Source organism: Chlorocebus sabaeus, chromosome 21 (genome assembly GCF_047675955.1).
Source record: "Chlorocebus sabaeus isolate Y175 chromosome 21, mChlSab1.0.hap1, whole genome shotgun sequence".
NCBI classification, from domain to species: Eukaryota; Metazoa; Chordata; class Mammalia; order Primates; family Cercopithecidae; genus Chlorocebus; species Chlorocebus sabaeus.
In genome coordinates this window covers 61,917,032-61,937,441 of record NC_132924.1, presented here as the reverse complement: position 1 = coordinate 61,937,441, position 20,410 = coordinate 61,917,032, and the positions used below count along the sequence as shown (strand labels likewise).

At 35.1% G+C, this 20,410-nt stretch overlaps 1 protein-coding gene across 3 annotated transcripts in view; it reads left to right on the top strand.

The window, feature by feature from the left end:
• The window catches only part of CDK14 (cyclin dependent kinase 14), a 589,453-nt gene that overhangs the window by 290,223 nt on the left and 278,820 nt on the right, over window positions 1–20,410 (top strand). For all 3 annotated transcript variants that reach the window (XM_007982225.3, XM_007982233.3, XM_007982232.3), the window contains one exon: window positions 16,924–17,047. In XM_007982225.3, the coding sequence (XP_007980416.1) occupies window positions 16,924–17,047 (124 nt within the window). The remainder of the gene's footprint in view (window positions 1–16,923; window positions 17,048–20,410) is intronic.

Here is a 20,410-nt window from a genome sequence, read left to right as displayed (position 1 = left end):
AAATTCTCTCATTTATACTTTCGCATGTTCTCTTCTTAGGGTTTATTGACTTTGAAATCAGTAGTACAATGCATCTTCATTCTTGTTTCCCACTCTATCCCTGAGAATGTGTCGATCACCCAGCTAGTGAGACCATTGGCCCTGGGGAGCTCAGAAGTTCACCAGCCCCAGTGGAAATGAGCAGATCCTCTGAGCTAACTTTGATTTCCTGACTTTCACATTCAGTGATTCAATTGAGATTAAAGAACTGATTGAATCTTTCCCGCAGTCATGACATCACTGGGCTTTTATTATTCCTGTCTAGTTTCTCACCAATCATCTGTGTGTCATTAGTTATCAGCAACTGTTGGTGGAAAATTTTGTTCATGAAAAAAAGAAAACCTCTTTCCACAAAGCATCGCTGTGTTCTCTGTCCACAGGCCAGTGACTGATGAATTTTGTCCCATTTTTACTGTACATTCTGTTGCTTCCATTACATTTTATTTTCCCTTATCTCCTAATGGTCATGGAGAGATGGGTCTCAAGGTTACTGTTTCTCAGTAACTGGGCTGTACCTCTAGAAACTGCCTCACCAGCTCTTATTCAAGCTTTGTGTGCTTTTCTTTCATCACGTGGTCATTCGTCATACTTCAAATACTTACTGTTTGCTCCTCATTCCAAGTCCAGGTTGCACTGTGGTGATAAACAAGGTTTAACACTACAGGACTCGGTGCCTCCTAGGACATGGTGAGAGACTTAATGATGAGTGAAATGTGTAGTCAGTGTAGAAATAATGTCACAGGAATTATATGTGTTACTTACAGCCAGCCTGGGTATTTATATCAGCAGGAACTTTTCCTACTTGGAAGTTGTTTAACATGGTCACAGATAGATGCCTTACTACATTTTTGTTTTTAAAAGAATGTGATGTGATTTACCTCTTCTTATTTTTTAAAATACCTTAAAAGCAGCAAAATGTATTAATCTATGGGGATTCCTTTCCACATAACTAGTGAAATCTTTGATTTGTTGAGAATCTTCTGAAATGTCCTTGACAGTCTCAGTTCTTGGCATATTTGTGGATACAAGAAACCTCAGTAATAAACTAACAGGTCTTCACTTTATTCCGCAGTAGAGTCTCCTGGCAAGCTTTATATGTATATATGTACACACACACACACACACACACACACACACACATATACATATATTCTCACCTCCCAGAATCAGGATGTCTGCATAGTATAATACTGGGAATTTTAGCCAGAGTAATCAGCCAAGAAAAAAAAATGAAAAAAGAATCCAAATTGGAAAAGAAGAAGTCCTCTGATCATCTCTCCTTGCAGACAAAGTAATCTTATATATAGAAAAATCTAAAGACTCTACCAAAAAAATTTACAAAACTGATAAACTAACTCAGTAAAATTGCAGGATAAAAAGTCGACATATAAAAATTAGTAGTGTTTCTTCCCCAGTAATGAACTATATGAAAAAGAGATAAAACAATTTAATTGATAATAGTTACCAAAAATTATGTAGGAATCAGTTTAACCAAGGAAGGTGAAAGACCTGTATAAGAAAACTTCAAAACAGTGATCAAAGAAATTGAAGAAGCTACAAATGGAAAGACGTCCTATGACCATGGATCAGAAAAAATAATATTATTAAAATACCATGCTACCAAAAGAAATGTACAGATTCAATACAATTCCTATCAAAATACCAATGACATTCTTCATGGCAGTAGATAAACAATCCTAAAATTTATATGGAACCACAAAAGAACCCAAATAGCCAAAACAGTACTGCACAGAAAGAACAAAGCTGGAGACTTCATACTATGTGGCTTCAAAATACACTACAAAGCTGTAGTAACCAAAACAAAATGTTATGGGTATAAAAAAGAGACACATGGACAAAGGGAACAGAAAAATGCTCAGAATAGCGAATCCCCAAATTAATCTGCAAACCTATAATCAACTGATATTTGACAGAGGTGTCAAGGACATACTTTCGGGAAATAACATTCTCTTCAATAACTGGTGCTGGAAAACCTGGAAATCCATGTGCAGAAGAATGAACCAAGACCTCTATTTTTCACCATATACAAAAATCAACTTCAGATGGATTAAAGGCTTAAACATAAGACCCAAAACTGTTAAACTCAGGCAAGAAAACATGGGAGAAACACTTCAGGACTTTGGTCTAGGAAAAGATTCTATGGCTAAGACCTCAAAAGCACAGGCAACAAAAATAAAAATAATAGATAAATGGGACTATATTAAACTCATAGGCTTCTGCAAAGCAAAGGAAACGAGCAAAGATACAACCTGTTGAATGGGAGAAAATATTTGTAAACTCTTCATCTGACAAGGGACTAATATTTAGATTATACAAGGAATTCAAACAGCTCAACAGCAAACGAAACAAACTCGTTAAAAAGTAGGCAAAGGACCTGAAAAAACCTGTCTCAGAAGAAGACATACAAATGGTGCATAGGTAGTAAGACATGCTCAACATCACTAATTATCAGAGAAGTAAAAATCAAAACCATAATGAAATTCCATCTTACCCCAGTTAGAATGGCTATCATAAAAAAGACAAAACATAACAAATGTTAGTGAAGATGTGGAGAAAAGGGAAGTCATACACTGTTTGTGGGAATATAAATTAGTGCAGTTATTATGGAGAACCTATGGAGGTTTCTTAAAAAAAATAAATTGAACTACCATATGATCCTGCAGTCCTATTAATGGGTGTTTATCCAAAAGAAAGGAAATTTCTGCACCACCATGTTCATTGAAGCACTGTTCACAGTAGCAAATATATAGAATCAATCTAAGTGTCCATCAACAAATTGATAAAGAAAATGCAGTACATACATACAATGGAAGGTTTTTCAGCCATAAAAATGAATGAAATCCTGTCATTTTCAGCAGTATGGATGGAACTGAAGGTTATTATGCTAAGTGAAATAAGCCCCTCACAGAAAGACAAATAGGATGTATTTATATTCATATGAGAGCTAAAAAAGTTGATCTTGTGGAGGTAGAAAGTAGAATGATAGTTACCACAGGCTGGGAAGGATTTGGGGGTGGGGGATGAAGAGAGATTGATTAACGAGTACAGACATACTGTTCGATAGAAGAATGTGTTCTAGTGTTGACAGCACAGTAGTCTAACAATAGTTAACAACAATACATTAATTATTTCAAAATAACTAAAAGAAAAGATTTGAAATGTTCCCAAGACGAAGAAATTATAAATATTTGAGGTCAGGGATATCCTAAATACCCATCATTATACATTGTATGATTGTATAAAAATACCCTGTGCTCCCCAAAATAGGTACAAATATTATGTATCAATAAAAATTTACTTTAAAAAGTAACTTTGGGTAGGAAATGTGGGCATTTGCTCAGACTCAAGGATGACAGGCCAAGGTATCTACCATGATCTACAGCATCTCCTGACTCTCCCTGTATCCCTGCGTCGCTTTACCCCCCAGCCTTGGGAACATGTATACTTGCCAGCAATCCTAGCCTCTTGTTCTTCCACAGCCCTGCAGCCTGCTGGCTTCCATTGCTCCTCACTCTGCCAGCAGGGGAGTGGGTGGTGACCCAGAATAAGGTGGGGACTGTGTAGGTCAGAGAGAGGCAGGAGAGAGCTTGAGAGACAGGGATTGGCTTGGAGAGCCTCAGACAGCAAGAGTTGTGCCTCAAGGGAGAAGATATTAAGAGTATTCCAGGAAGGATCTGATCTTTCCAAGACAGCAAACCTGAAGAATCCAAGAAACTCTCCAGTGAAGACCCCAGTTGACAAATGAGTAACTTGGAGGAAGCCAAGTTGCTTTCACTGATTGGATAGGGATAGGTAGAGAAGGAAACTTTAAAAAATTATCATTAATAGTCTCAGAGAGAGAAAAGAAGATAATTCATCCATAAAACAAGAATGTCGTATTATTTTTGAGAAGCAGAATTTAGTCAACACAGAGGAACTCTTGGAAATTAAAAATATAACAAATTAAAAACAACAATAAAATCATGGAAGATAAAATTGAAGAAATTTGCCAGAAAATAAACCAAAAAATACAAAGATGAAAAATGGGAAAGAAAGTATCAAAAAATCCGAGGTCTAATATAGGGGATCCCACATCTGAATAACTGAGGAATAAAGAAAGGAGGGAATCATTAAAGTAATATCTATGAAACCATAATTTTTTCAAATGTATAGGCTTGAGTTTTTAGATTAATGCCTAGAACATTTTTTAAAAAACTGAAAATAATGTTCATTATTGCAAAATAGTGTTTCAGAACACTGGGTTCAAAGAAAAATCCATAAAAAAACAGGTTTACTCCATGGGATCAAGAATTACAATGGCATCAGATTTTCAGCAGTAACACTGAAAGGGGGATGGCAGTGAGACAATAGCTTGAAAATTTGGACACAGAAGTGTTTTAAGCCTAGAATTCTGTGCAAACTGTCAATGAAGTATGAAGGTAAAATTACCATTTTCAGTTACACAAGGAGTTGAAAATTTTGTCTGTTACATTCTTTCTCAGGAAGATACTTGAGGATATACTCCACTGTTACTTAAAAGATGGGAAAAGAATTTGGTGTTGAATTAGTAGTGACCACAAAGAAAACTAAACAAAGGGAAACAAACTGACAAACAAAAGAACTAGATTATTACTAACACCAAGAAAAACAAATTTTTATGCAGGGGAAGGAAAGATATTCATAGTAAACGTTATAGCTCAGCTGTAAATAACATTTACATGGTCATAATAATTTGAACATTGAATGTTGATATAATTTAAAACAAAACAAAACAAAAAATACCTCGTTAAGTGATAATGCTGTAGCCAAGCGCATTCCAGGACCAGCGTCCTGGATCAATGGTTCATTCCAGCCCCCGACATTTCATAGAAAATAAACATCAGGATCACTGAGATGATGGAGTGTGTTAAAGGGCTTTTTAACTCTTTGTCCAATGTTGTTTTCCTTGAGCTACATGATTAATACATTAAATTACTGTAATTAGCTTGATTATTTGTGACTTTAGAAACACTAAGTCACATAGGTTCATCATCATTTTCATATTGAAGATAATGGTGATACTTTCTCCAAGGGTATGGAAAGTTAAAAAATAGATGTAGCTTGTTAAAGCCTTGTGTTTTGGCATCTGAATTGCAGTGCATGGAAGCAGACAACCCTTATTACGATGTTTGTTTCTGTGAGAGGCCACTCATCTAATTATGCATTGGGATTTCCTCACTGTTTGGTTGGAGACAAGGGTCTCCTTCAGAGTTGCTTTAGGATCTGAACTGCGGGTGAAATTATTCTCAAAAAATTCTGACTATGACATAGTGACAGATGTCTCATGGGTATTTCTGTTTGGTATATAAACATATTTTTTCATGTGGTGGTATTTATTGTCACTTAAATCTATGAATATAAAAATTAAGAACATAAATATAATATTTACTAAGTTAACAGCTGTTCATAATGCTGTGCTAGATATTAATTTTTTTTTTAAAGTTGATCTTCCCATCATCTTAGATTGTTAGGGGAAAAAAACCAAAAAACCTCAGCTGAACTAAAATAAGACATTGTAATAGTTCTTTATAAATTTATGGAGATAGGAAAACCAGGAGAGATAAGCTATTATCTTTAAAAGAGCATGTCATTTCAGTAACACAGAAGCTCTATGTTTGCTAAACACTTCACAGATTATTAAATGTTCAGAATGTGATAAATACTTAATTTTTATTATGGCGAACAACAGGAAAACAAAGTGATCAAATCATGTTGCTTCTAAAGTTAGCAATTTCGACTTTTAGTTTCATCATTCTTCAGCATGACAGTATATATAACATTTTAAACATTTATCTAGGATTCTAAAAATATACATATTTTTCTTTGTTTATATTTTATATGTAATTGTATATTGTAAAAATGTGGATATTCTGCATTTAAGAATTGTGGAGATTGTTCCTTAGTGAGACTTGGGTAGAATTTCAGGCATTACAATGGTAATGTATCCTGGAAGAATGAAGGGGAGAAAAGAACAACTGGAACTACACATAGCTCCTGATTTCATAGTAAAGCAAGATAAGATAATTTTGTACTAATTCCCAGCAAAACATTCGTGAAAGTTTTATTTTTCTTGATGTGTATTTCTTGTAAGCACTGGAATAGACTCGTTTTAAAAAGCCAGTGTTAACTAAATTTCTAGACTCACTTTGCTACTTTAATTGCCTATAAAAGTTGTCTGTTATCAATATGGCATTATGAAATAAATATTCACTAATAATCAATGGTTTATTTCTAAGCATAGTATCAATTTTTGACAAATGGGTAATTTTAGCAATTAATTAGTGGACGATTTAAAACCTGGATCAAAAGCCTGAGGACATTAGCCTTGTTATAAATACTTACGATGATTAAAGGCATTGCTACCATTTTGTAGATGGTGATAACTGGTATGTGGGAAACTGGTTAGAGTATTTTTGGAAAGGTAGTTAAATTCCCCACCCCCTTTAAAGACCATTCACTATGAGTTATATTGGGTTTGAGCTATCATAGTTGAATATAGAACTTGTATTAATTCTTGATTTTATAATTCTCAGTGGTTTACAGATTGACCATTGCATTTTCACAAATGACTATAATGGTCTAAATTTCATCCTTTATTCAGTTTTTCATTTGTTCTTTAAAAATTGATAAGCATGAGAGACTGAAAATTAAGATTCATGAAAAAAAGATTAATTGATGCTTTCTCCAGCTGATACCCAGAAATGTAGATGTTTGAATCTTATTACCATGATGAGATTGAATCCTCCTGTGTTTTTATGTAATGTACTTCCATTTCTGTTATCATAATGACTTTTCTAGAAGATTCCCAGCAAAAACACATTTGCCCCTTTTTTTATGAACAATTGAAAATGACCAAAGTAATTTTGAACTTCCTGACTTATTCTCTGAAGTATCTGAAATCCTATTGGCATAAAGCTGATTCTTATTTTTCATTTCAATAGATATATTAATGAAAAGGATAGGAGGTTTATTATGGTTGGAAACTATTTTTCTTTAATAGACCAGAGAATAAGCAGGTATATAAAAGACAGAATAATGCTATGCCAAATTAAGATTGTCTTATACAGATGGCACTGAGAATTGATTTCTAAATGAGACTTTCTAATGTTCAGATAGAAAACCAAGTGACACCTGATTTTCTCAGTATTCTTCATTAGATCTTCTCATTTAGCTCCTAAGAATTTCCTACTACACATGACTGTGAATATTATAGAGCCTTTCCTCATTCTGTATTTTAAGAAATATGATTATTTCATGAGGCCATTAAAGAATGTTTTAAAAATTTGACACTAAGTCTCCGTGTCCAGGCCTTTTTTTTTTTGGATGTTTTCATCTTATTTTTATAATAATAAAATAATCTTCCATATCTAGAAAGTGGAGGACTAACGATAAAAGAAAATGAAATTCCACATGTCAGCTCATATTGTTTTGGACATTCAGAGGGGACCTGATTAGTGAATTTTCTGGTTAAGATGTGGGGCGTACATTTAGTTGTTTAGAACATGTCTTTTGCATCCTCGGGATCATCTGCTGATTTGCTTGTAACAATTTGAATACAGCAAAGGAATTAAGGCCAGCTAATTAAATAGTACACTGTTTCCTAGAGATCCTTTAAAAACCAGATTGAAAAGAAATCACCCCAAAAAATGATGAAATGCAGACAATGATTGGAAGTGTTACATGATTCTTTAATTGTTAGTTACCCAACTTGGGAGTTCCCATTAAGAATAGGGGAAACACCCTCCTGGGCTTTACACTCATCGCCTTGCCTCTCTCCAGTTTACGATGGATCTACACACGACCTGTTTGTTTTCATGTTTTCCAGGACAGACATGAGACCCTGAAGGGAAATAAGCTCAAGTAGTAGAGTATACACATATTGTCTTGGATAGGCACAGCATTCATGTGTCCAGCCAGTACAGTTCATAGGTATTTTCTCATTCCTGTATAAATTTCTGTTACTTCAGACCCCTCTGAGAGGATGGAGAAAGAGGTTTGTTGATCATACGTATCTAAATTCACAAGTTGTTAAATGTTATGTCCCATTTGAAATTAGTTTTTCTTTGATATAGTTTGTTTTTGTGATTAACTCCAAGGCCTTTAAACTCAAGATCTATCACCTTTGTCAATTTTTCAATCCACATCTCTCTCTTTTTAGTTATACTAGCCTTCTCAGTTGATATTAAGTTAATTTATTTTGATTTAGCATCTAAGATGTTACTTTACTCAGAAAAACCATTTAGACTCTGAATATTGATTTGTTTTCATTGTGTATAAAAAAGAATGGCCCTGTAGTTGGGAGAGAGTAGCATACGTTCCCAAATGAAGTTGAGTAGGAAGAACTAGTGACTCTCCATTTCCCAATTTGGATTTTGTGCTATTTCTGTACAGTTCAGAAAAGCGCTTATTAGTCAGGTCAGTCCTATAATTCTGACAGACAGAAACTTGACAGTGACAGAATAAGATTACGTTATTTGAATTTCTTAGAACAGTTCTTTCAGTTTTTCTCTTGGAAAATTATGTTAGATAGCTATTAAATCCAACAGCTTGTCTTTAACAGTTTCTGCTCAGCTAGGGAATATTTCTAATACTAATTTTAGGCAGATGCCCACCTTTATTAAAGGGAAGACCCAGCCCCCGCCCCCCCTCCGTCCACATGCTTCACGGTATATACAAAGTCCAATAACTTGGAAACCTGCTTACTGTACTAGATCTTCTTTTACAGAACTTGACAAAACCAAGGTCAGTCACACTAGCCTCACTTGACTCATTATAAGTCTCCCAGCTCTAGATCTCATGGCTTTAAACTGCCTGCTCATTGTGGGCACCTCCATACCGGAAACACCACCTTGCTTGGTATCTGCCCATTGCCTTGAAGTAGAGAGTGTGCAATGGAAGGCCAACTTACTTGGTAAGCTAAGTAGTTATTTCCCCAGAAGCTTGCCCATGAATCTGAAATTCTCATTTTTTGAGTTATTTCTCTCCAGAAAGTTCTCATCTTTAGGAAAAGCATATTAATGTTCAAAGATCTTAAAGAATGTAAATTAAATTGTTACATTATCTGGAAATGACAAAACATGTTCCTTATGTCAGAGCCTTAGAGAGTGTAACTAAAAAAGCAGAAAGAAGAATGGAAGAACTCAAACAGGGCAGAAAAGTGGCAAGACAGACTCCTTTTGCTACTCAGATTTTCCAAGAAATGGATCTGTAAAATATATATTGCAAAAAAATACACATGAAAGGCCTGATACCTTAGCATGAATGCTTGTGTCTTATACCAGTCCAGTAGCACACTTAACGCTGTCAAGTATGTCCAAAGTGACACATAAATTATACTTAATGTTGAATAGCTAGGGTTTTATTTCTGTCTTTTTTTAATATCTCTGTATAATCCTCTAAGTATTCTTTAAAAATTCAATACTTTGAATTGCAATGATGCTTTGTAAAATTATTTGGGTGTACATTGCATTACAAATTAAGATTTAATATTTGCATTAGCTGTTTTGAAACTCAACTAAATGGAATGAATCATGATGAATCATTTTGTGACTTTTAAAACTGAAGACCTAGTATTGCAGTTAAACCATTATCTGATGCATATTACAAAATATTTTGACATTGACTGCATATTATTGGGATTTTAACTAATTATTTTTAACTTCTAGGAAGTTGGATATATGGATAGTTTAAGGTTTGTGCATTAAAAACCTATGGGTTTTTAAATGATACAGTGTTAAATATGGAACATAGTATTTGAAGTATTTATTATTCATATATAACTTTCATTTATCTACCAATATCATATTTTGTAGCTTTAGATTCACATAGTATATAGCTGTTTTAATTAAATAGTATGCACACCTTTTTGGATAGCAGCCCTCTTAATTATAGTATCAGAGTAAGACAAAAATGGGTTCAAGTATCAGCACTGTCTCTTACTTACTATGTGTTCCTTTGACCAATTCACTTAATTCCTCTTTTTTTTTTTTAAACATTTAAGTTCAGGGGTACATGTGCAGGATATGCGGGTTTGTTACATAGGTAAAGGCATGTCATGGGGGTTGGTTGTACAGATTATTTTATCACCCAGGTATTAAGCCTTGTATCCATTGGTTATTTTTCCTGATCCTCTCCCTTCCCCCACCCTCCACCCTCTGATAGGCTGCAATGTGTGTTGTTCCCCTCTATGTGCCCATGTGTTCTCATCATTTACCTCCCAAGTATAAGTGAGAATATGTGGTATTTAGTTTTTTCTTGTTATGTTACTTTGCTAAGGCAATTCACTTAATTTATCTGTGACTTTATTTCTTTTTCTGTGAAATAGGGATAGTCATATCTACCTGGTAGAGGTGATGTAAGGGTTAAATTATCGAATGTATATAATACACTTAGCAAAATGTCTATCATAGTAAGCACTCAATAAATGGTAGTGATTCAACTCCAGTTGTTTATCTTATAAAATCCCTTCCATTTCTGTTATTCATAAAATAATGGAATGATGTAATTTAACAATGTGAAATGGTTAACAAAGATATCTAAGGCTCAAATCAACCATGTTTAAGATGAGAAACCTGAGTTACAGAGATGACAAAAGAGTAGCATAATTATCTTTGTAAGACGTTACTGCTGTGTTGTAAATGGTAGGGCCCATTGCTAATGACTCCTATTAGTATTTCTTAGTCTCCTGTAAGCCCTGAGAGACCCTGCACATTCCTTAAAAGAAGTTGACACATGCCCTGAAAAATCTACAAGATATTCACTGTGCTTCATCTCAGATTAAAGTGAATTGCATATATTAAATAATAATGTATTTCTAACCATTCACGGAGCCTAACACCTCTAGACACTGAGAAAAAGAGCATCTGACCTCACCTATTTAGACTTTGGTGAGAGGGATTGGTTATAATGCTTCTTTCTTACTGCAAGTGTCAGTAGTTCTGAGCAATAAACATAACATTGAATCCAATAGTGTGTGCTTTATATAAACTTACTTTAAAAGTTGTGATAAAATACCATTTATTTATTTATTTATTTATTTATTTATTTTACCTACTTAAATTGTGAAGAGTTTCAGAAGGAAATAGAGGAAGTATTGAGAGATACTCCCAAGAAGTATATGCAGTGGCGCTGTTTCCTGCTGGGGATGTCAAGACAACTGGCTAAAGATAGATCTGCTGCTAGTGGAAGTGTCCCTGTTCATCATTTCATTACTATTTAAGACATTTTCTCATTGGATTTTTATTACAGAAAATGAACATATTCAAACTGGAATATAAATTTTCAGTGATCCTACTGATGGATTTGGGATGAGTCTCCTATATAAAGGAATAGAATATCCTGAGATGGCAAAATATTCTTAGGAAGATCTTATGGCTACTATAATAGAAAGATAAAGAGTTTCAGATACATTAATTTATCTAGTTCAGCACATGAAGCTCTCTTCTCTCATGTTATCTATTTCTAAGATTTTGAACGGCAAAAACAAATTCAAGAATCATGTGCTCATTATATTATATGCTAATTGAGGCTTTTACAAACTTCAGTTCACTTAATAATAAAAGCACTTTGACTGTATTGGGTGTATAACTATTCATCCATGCATTTATTCAGCATCAACCTTATTTAAGTTAATGAGGTATGGTGGAAAGTTCACAAGAGCTGTGTGATGGTTGGATGACTATGTTTCTTATGTCTTTAGAGCTTTAGTTTTCTCATTTGTTTAAACAAAGGGAAAAATACAGGATGGTAGATGGAAAGGATTAAGTAATTTGTTGGGGGGGGTTTGTTTTGTTTTGTTTTTTGTTTGTTTGTTTTTGAGACAGAGTCTCACTCAGTCGCTCAGACTGGAATGCAGTGGTATAATCTCAGTTCACTGCAGTCTCTGCCTCTTGGGCTCAAGCAGTCTTCCCACCTCAACCTCCCCAGTAGCTAGGACTACAGGCACATGCCACCATGCGTGGCTAATTTTTTGTATTTTTTTAGCAGAGACATAGTTTTGCCATGTTGTCTAGGCTGATCTCGGACTCTTGGACTCAAGTAATCCATCTACTTCTGCCTCCCAAAGTGTTGGGATTACAGTTGTGAGCCACCACCCCGGGCCTGATTAAGTTATTTGTATAACATTACTTAAAATAACCTTTAAATAAGAATAAACTTTCAGTAAGTATTAGTCACCCTTCTTTTCTTTTTAGTGCCTGAGATTCCATTGGTGTTTACCAGGTTTTATTAGCAAAGCTGATTTGTATGCTTTAGAAAAAGAGTGTGTGTGGCCCGCTCCTTGGTGGCCCTTCGTGTTCTCACAGCGTCTCCTGGTTTTTCATAGGAGATCAAGTATAGCTTGCTGTGTGTTTTATACAACAACCAAGTGAAGTGATTTTCTCAAAAATTTAAATTAGAAGGGGACTTGCCTATTTGTCTAGAAGAAGAACTCTCTAAGGCTTGAGTTTTAAAGACGTTCCAAGAGTAGTCCACGGGGCATTCCATTGAACTTAGTAGGTCAGCTGCTTCCTTAGAGCCTTCTCACCCCTATCTGCCAGTGTATATTTTGTTAAGGATGTTAAAATGTTTTTTGTAAATGTAGGGATCAAGGGAAAACTACCCCTTCACCCTCTAAAGGTTCACAGAAAAATTAACTCGCAAAATGCACATTGATTTGAGAAAAGGCACAAACTTATTTTAATGTGCATAGCATAAGGTCATCATAGAAGAATAATTACCCAGTAACCCAATGTGAATAGATGTTTATATATTCTTATTAGGAGAAAGGGAGATGGGGAGGTATGGATGCTTTTAGGGGTGTGGTAAATGATTTTTAAGGAAATTCAATGGGATTGAAAATTATACAAGAATATACGTCTGTTGGGCCTGCAGGGCAGACAGTGGTTTGTGACAAGAGTCTGTCCAGGTGTGTTGACAGACTTCAGTCTTTCTTCCGAGGATAAGAGTTCAGTTAATGGAAACTCAGGAAAGGGGTCAGAGGTAATTGTTTTCTTCTTTGGCAGGTCCAGATTTTAGGCAGTTAAGGGGACTTCAGAGAACAACTTCATCCTGTGCTTTGGGAGAGACAGAGAATTGAGAGACGGGGGCAGAGATGGGAAGTGGGGCAGAAGGTCAAGGAGACCTTCGGACTTCTTCAGTTCAGCATGTCAAAGTGCCATTCGGAGGGTGTCAGTTTCTTTGAGCTCCAACGTAAAAGTTTTCTAATAGTTTTCAGAAAGTTGATGGTCCCCTTGCCACAGTTAATTTTATGAGGTCGAGTTGATAGGTTTACAGCTTCATATATTGTCTTTCTCGGAGTTTATGTTACACTTGCTTGCTTGGTCTTCTCAGTGTTTTCCCTCAGAATGTTAAGAGGTTTGTCATAACATTTTAACTTCTGTGTCTACTGAATGCTCAACTCAGTTTCCTTTTGAAATTTTACACGTAATGAATTCTGTTTTCAGAGTGGCAAGTTTCTTGTGATTCGTTCCCTTCTCCCAGGCTATTCTTCTTGTAACAACTGAATCAATTCTACTGCTTTTTTTTTTTTTTTTTTTTTTAATTGTAGTTAGATCCACCGTCTTCTGTGCTTTCAATATGCTCAGTTTGCGTTGCTGTTAAAATACAGATCTCTAAGTCACAATGATCTGTTTGTGTGTCTGTCATACCAAGTTAGCTGTGAGTTCTTCGAGTCTAGGGACCACATCTTATATCTTATTCCTCTTGGCATCCCTCTTGCGTAACAGCACCTAGCACATATGGTTGGCACTTAATAAACCCTAAGTGAATTTATGCTGTGGAGATCTGTTCTGACATTTGTTTGGGGCTGTATTTGTCATGTTTGGGGCTTCATTTGTCATGTATACACTTGGAATTTGAGTGTATAGTGGCATTTTTCCTCTAGTACTGCTTTTTAAATCTCCTTTAATATGGCATTCTATTTGAATAGCTTCCAGATTAGCATGAGGATTATATATTTTCACTAATTACTAAAGGTATTAAGGAAGAGTTCTTTGGAACTGCTTGATTTACCTATGTCTGCCCCTAGCTTCTAGAGAATTCCATTCCAAGGTGCCTGTTATTTTTTTTATCTGCTGCTATCCAGATGTCTCTAAATTCAGGTCAGTACTCACATTACTAGTTTCAATACCTATTACCCGAGTTATAAAGATAGTTAAAGCAGACAGCCTATGGGTGCTAGGATAAGTATCATACTGTGATAGACATATGCAGACAGGGCAGAGACTGCCCTGGGAGCACGGAGGAGCACCTCACACAGACCTGTAGGGGTACAAGGGCTTGCAGGGGTGGTCAGGGAAACTCTAGGGAGGAGCAGTTCCTGAGGAGAGACCTAAGGAATGCATGGAAAATAGTAGGCAAAGGGAAGAGAAGGCTTTTCCGGCCGAGGAGAGGCAAGGATAATAGCTCCTGCCTGTAATCCCAGCACTTTGGGAGGCCGAGGAGGGCAGATCACGAGGTCAGGAGATCAAGACCATCCTGGCTAAAGTGGTGAAACCCCGTCTCTACTAAAAATACAAAAAATTAGCTGGGCGTGGTGGCGGGTGCCTGTAGTCCTGACTGAGCCAGTAGAATGGCGTGAACCTGGGAGGCGGAGGTTGCAGTGAGCCGAGATCGTACCACTGCACTCCAGCCTGGGTGACAGAGTGAGACTCCATATCAAAAAAAAAAAAAAAAAAAAAAAAAAAAAGGTACAAGGTTGGAGAACAGCATGCTGAGTGTTGAGGTGGACAAGGTTTCTTGGAGCTGGGGAATATAGGTAACAATGCCTGAGCCCCCACCCCTCAAAAAATAATGCCTGAGTCCCTCAGTTGGAATCAGTGTTCAGCTCAGTGGCCTTGGAGGCCATGTTATTAGATGCCCAGATTTTATTCTGTTCATTGGAGGAAGCAGTTCTCTAGCAATCCTTTGCCTGCTGATGTTGATTTCTGGCCAAGATGATGAGTGAGATGGTGAGATGGTTAAGAGCATAGAATTTGAAATCAGACTCTGGGTTTGAGTCCTAGCTCTGCCACTTAATTGCTGTGTGATCTTGAGAAACTACTCTCAGTTTCTTCATTACTAATATGGAGGTTAATAGTAGTACCTACTTCATTAAAATTAAATGAAGTAATATTCTATAAACTGTACAGAATAGCAGTTGGCACGTAGTGTTATGTATTCATTAAATTAAAATGCATTGCCATGGTTAAACAGTTGCATTCTGATAAGACTCTGCTAGGTCCCAAAGATCAGGTAGCATTTTGCAGAATGGCTGTTTCCATTCAAAATCAACTTATTTTTAAAATTAAGTTTGTTATGTGGTTTGCCTTTGTGTTTTTGTTTCGGTTTTTAAAAAGACTTTGATGACACAAAGTGGCTTTATTTTTCCCTCTTTCCTTCTAAACTAAAGGAGTATGAATTTTCTTAGAAATTATAAGCTTTAAGCTTCAGGATGCAGGGAGTATTGGAAGTGAAGAATGAGGCTGGCAGCTGCTAGTGATGGTGTTAACTCAAGTCTTTCTGTTTGTTGTACAGGAAGGGTTGAGAGGACAATATTTGCATCCTGGGATTCTTGAGCTAGTCTTTTAATCTTGACCAACACAGAACAGACTTCTATTTTCTGCTGCTTAGACTGTGGAAATAATCATCTCAATTTACTGCCCCATACATATTGTCACATACAAAGATTTTGAGATAAATTAGCTTTACTGTTATTTCAAGGTATCTCCTGTAATGAAATTCACTTGGCTTTCATAGCCCCTGCTTAGTCAGAACATTCCAGAAATGCCACCTTCCACGGCCCTCAGGAAGTTGCCAATCTTTTCTATTCAAATATTTCAGAATCTTTCTATCATTCATCTTTTACAATTCATTTAAAATTGCCCTGAAACTGCCTTTGGTTACTAACTGCTTATATAGACTAGAATATTGGTGGTACTTGAAAGTAAGAACATTTGTTTTTGTTTTAGGAGATGGATTAAAAAATGTCTATTAGGATTATTTTGGCAAGTAAATTGTTTAAAAATATTCTCTTTTTTCAGAAGAAGAATATTGGGAAGCCTAGTGAATCACACTTTTTTGCTATTGAAATAGAAACATTTGGTATGACCCAATATGGAACTTCACAGACAAGGCTATTAATCACTTCTGAAATTATTTCTTGCAAAAGTATCACTCTCGAGTTCTTGACTTTCCTGTTTTCTGTGTTTCCTTTCCCTTTAGGATGGGTTTGCTCTGAAATTAGTGAAGGTGGTACATGCCTGTCTTTAAGCAGCAGCCTAATCTCTATGACCATATGTGCAAAAGCAGTATAATTATAATGTAGTATTAATTAGACAATATGACTGTTTTTGTTTTAATTATTTCAAATCATCTTATCTTTCCATTCCTTAAAGCATGTTAATGGGTGAATTTATGGGTACCATGTTTATGTTATTTCTATGGAATTAAATATGTGCATATTGATATAAACTTGGTAAACAGTTCTTTTTTAGATTTCTATAATATTATGAATAAATTTCCTTTCCTTGCAAACATCATTTTAGTCTTGAAGACTAAATCAATTATAAAAAAATTGATTATTTACATTTTGCTTAAAGAACAGTAGTTGGAGTATAGATCTCTCTGGCTGAGGAAGTATCACTCTGGGGTTGGTATAATAGGTTGTTAGAAATTCCTAGATTTACTTCTAAATGAATTAGGAATTTACATTCTAAAATCTCACATTCTGTTGAAATAATTTGGTAGAAAATTTGGTGATGGTTATCCATTTTCACTAAATATTGATACAAGTACTTAGGAGACTGTATGTAGAAACTGGCGTTTATCTGTGTTTTGATTTTAACCTTTGTCTCCTTATTTTTTCAGTTGTTTTTATTTCAGTTGCTGCGAGGGCTGTCTTACATCCACCAGCGTTATATTTTGCACAGAGACCTGAAACCACAGAACCTTCTGATCAGTGACACGGGGGAGTTAAAGCTGGCAGATTTCGGTAGGAAAGCAGTTAATTACCAGTCTATTTTGTCACACTGTGAGAATGCCAGGCAGATGGTGGCACTGCATTTGTTTAGGTGCACTTCTTCTGTCATCATAGATCATGGTAATTTTTTTTTTTTCTGGAATGAAGAATTTTTTTTCTTTTTTTATGATAGCATAAAATATAATGCTTTGTGGAGTTTTATACAATTCAGACTGCTTGTTAGAGTCTTTAATAATAAATGTAAATCAGATCTTGTTAATACATATTTCCAAAGGAAAAGTCAGTAAAATTTTTAACATAAAATATATGCTCCTTGAGTGAAAATCTATTTTTTGAAACTTTTATTATGAAAATGTCAAATATACTCAAAAGTAGAAAAAAATAATATAATGAACTTCAGTTACTCACCACCCAGCTTCAACAATTACTAATATTTTACCAAACTTGGAGAAACCTAAATTTAAACATCTGGACCTTTTCAGAGGATTGCAGGATATATACAATAATGTATGTTGCCCTGAGGCTTTAGTAACTAGAAATCTAGATGTAGTGTTAACCTTCCCAGAATTGACTGTTGTTTCAAGTATTTTCAATATTAATGCAAAAATAGACACTTATTACTATTTAAAAGTTGAGGTTCTGGAGTGAGCATTATAAGTCATTCCTTCCTTAGAAGTGTTGAGATTGTCTTCCTCCAGCATAGAAGCTTTCCTCCAAACACCGTGTTTGAGCATCCAAAGGGAAGCAAAACCATTGCATGCTCCTTGCTAGCTCCCCTTCCCTTGATCAAGTCTGACGTTTCTGCATTGCCCAGGCTCTCTGTCACACTAGAGATTGTGTTGAGTTGATTCTGAGCACCGCGGGATACCTGATGGCAGCATAACATGTTGACATTGCATTGCCTCAATTATTTTTGAATACATATTCTGATTAGAAATTTGTTCCGTTAAGAATGGAATGAAAATATTACCCTTGGGACATGAAGATGCCTGAGGTTGAGATGGGCTTTTGCTGGAATATGATTATCTTTTCCCTCTCCACTCCCCCATTAAATAAAAGAAGGCAGGGAATATTTGTTTCTTATTTCAAGGTTAGCAGACTGTTGAATACCTTTGGAATGAATCTACTTTGTTGGGTTTTATGAATTCTTTTATTCAAAAAATGAAATAAAACAAAAGTTAGTATGACTAGTTGAGTAGTGATATAATATAATATAAAACTTTGTCATTTTCTACTTTGATAAAAATGAAGAAATTCTTTGCACATTAGTGTGTATCATTTATTAGTGTGTATCATTTATTGCCAGATTTTAGCATTAGAATTACATTAGGCGGCTGGGTATAAAATCTTTTTATAATAGGGTAGACAATAATGGGAAAGTAGTGGATGGAGTAGAGAAGGTTTGCAGTTTCTCAAATTCCATATTATTGGCTTACTGTGAATATATTTTGTAGTTGGTCGGTGTCAGGAAATGAAAAAGTATTTATAATGATTTTCTTATGGTATGTTAATATACTGTAAGGTATATGTCGAAATACATTATTGTATTGAGCATTTAATTGTATGAACACGCATTTGTTGTATATTTATAAGATACATTTTTATACATTTTGTCTGTATAACCAAGGATACAATAGGATTGTATGTTTGCGCTTACTAGAGACTCTTTTTAAATTTTATGCTGATGTTTTCATTGTAGTAGGTAAGTTTATCTTAAAAGATTCTTATGGATCTTTATTTTAAAACTGATATTTTTAAATATCAGATTCAAAAACAAATTGAAATATATTTTTTAAAATGTAGATGATTTGTTTTAGAAAATTAGAAAAACTACAAAGTATAAACAACTCAGAGATGACAAATGTTAACATTTTTATTGTTTATTTTCCCAGTAGCTTTCTCCTGTTCCTTTCTCTCTTTTCTTGCTTCACTTGCATAACACATAACCTCAAAAATAGAAATATACTATTTTGTAAGCATTTTTCAAATAGTATGTCATGAATATTTTCTTATGTTATTAAGATTGACAAAATCATTTGTAACAGTTTAGATTTTTTCCATTAATGGCCAAACATAGTCTCTATTCAGTCCCTTATTAATGAGCATTTTAGCTCTTTCTAATTTTTTACTATTATGCTCAGTCCTGTATTGAACATCCTTGTAGAGATAACTATTGATTCAGCAATTGCAATGTTGAGTGTTTTAAAGCATTTGATTCTTATGACCAGACGGCTGTGCAGAAGGATCGTGCCCATGCACCTCTCCTCAGAGGCATGGACTGAATCGTCCAGCTTGGAACATGCACTTGGCTTGCATCCTGTGCACAGAGTGTAGTAAGCAAGATTCATGCACCAACTGACAAGTTCCCCCAATTAATTGTGCGATTTTTTTGTCTTTTAATTTAAGACGTGCAATTAACTGTGATTTACTGTGTTTGGGCATGTTTGTGTGTCTGAGATGAAGGAAACACACTGGAAACTGTAGAGAAGTTAGGCAGTCAGAATAGGATGGTTCCAGGCAGCAAACCAATTAAAAACGCAGAGTCTTAATTCAGTGTTTGATATGTGAGGAGCTTTAAAAATGGTTTCTTTGTCTTACCTTTTTTCCTTATGTGAACAAAACCATAAAATTTTGACTAAAAGAGACAAATACAATGCATGATTGTAGTTCTCATATTGTACATGATACTACTTTTATTAGAAAAATATATGAGGTGAAAAGACTAAAATTTATTGAGTTTATTCTATGTGCTAGACGCTTAGAAATTCTTGCTTCATTGTCTCTTCAAGCTAGGAATGTATATTAACCTATATTTGTGAGAGAGAGGAGATTCAGAGAGGGTTAGAATCTTGCCCAGGCTTGGACATACAGGTTGCTGGTTGCAAACCTGGAATTCAGATGCTTGATTCATATCTTTCAATCTCAGGTGGCCAGGGCCTTTGTATTTATACATGTAGATATTTTCTCTTACAGGGCTGCCTAAGCTAGGAAATTATTGATCATTTTTGTATGCTGTTTTCTATATATAACAAAGATGACACCCATTCTATGTAAATATATTACACTAGTACAAAAATATGCATCACATAAAGAACACTTTGTCATTTGACTAATTCAGTAGTAATGAGTGAGTTCAACCTTAATAGACTTTACCTGCTGGATGAGGTAAACCAGATGATAGTGAATTTGGAGACCCTTCAACTTTAAACAGTATACAGCTCTGAATTCCAGGTGGTCAAAATGCTGTAACTATTCTTTTTTCTTGTAAGCAAAGTCATATTTAAACCCTTACCCTGAGCCTTATTTTCTATATGCATTTTGAATAAGCAAATTACACATGATTTAGAAACACTATGACTTTCCTAATGCAGAGGT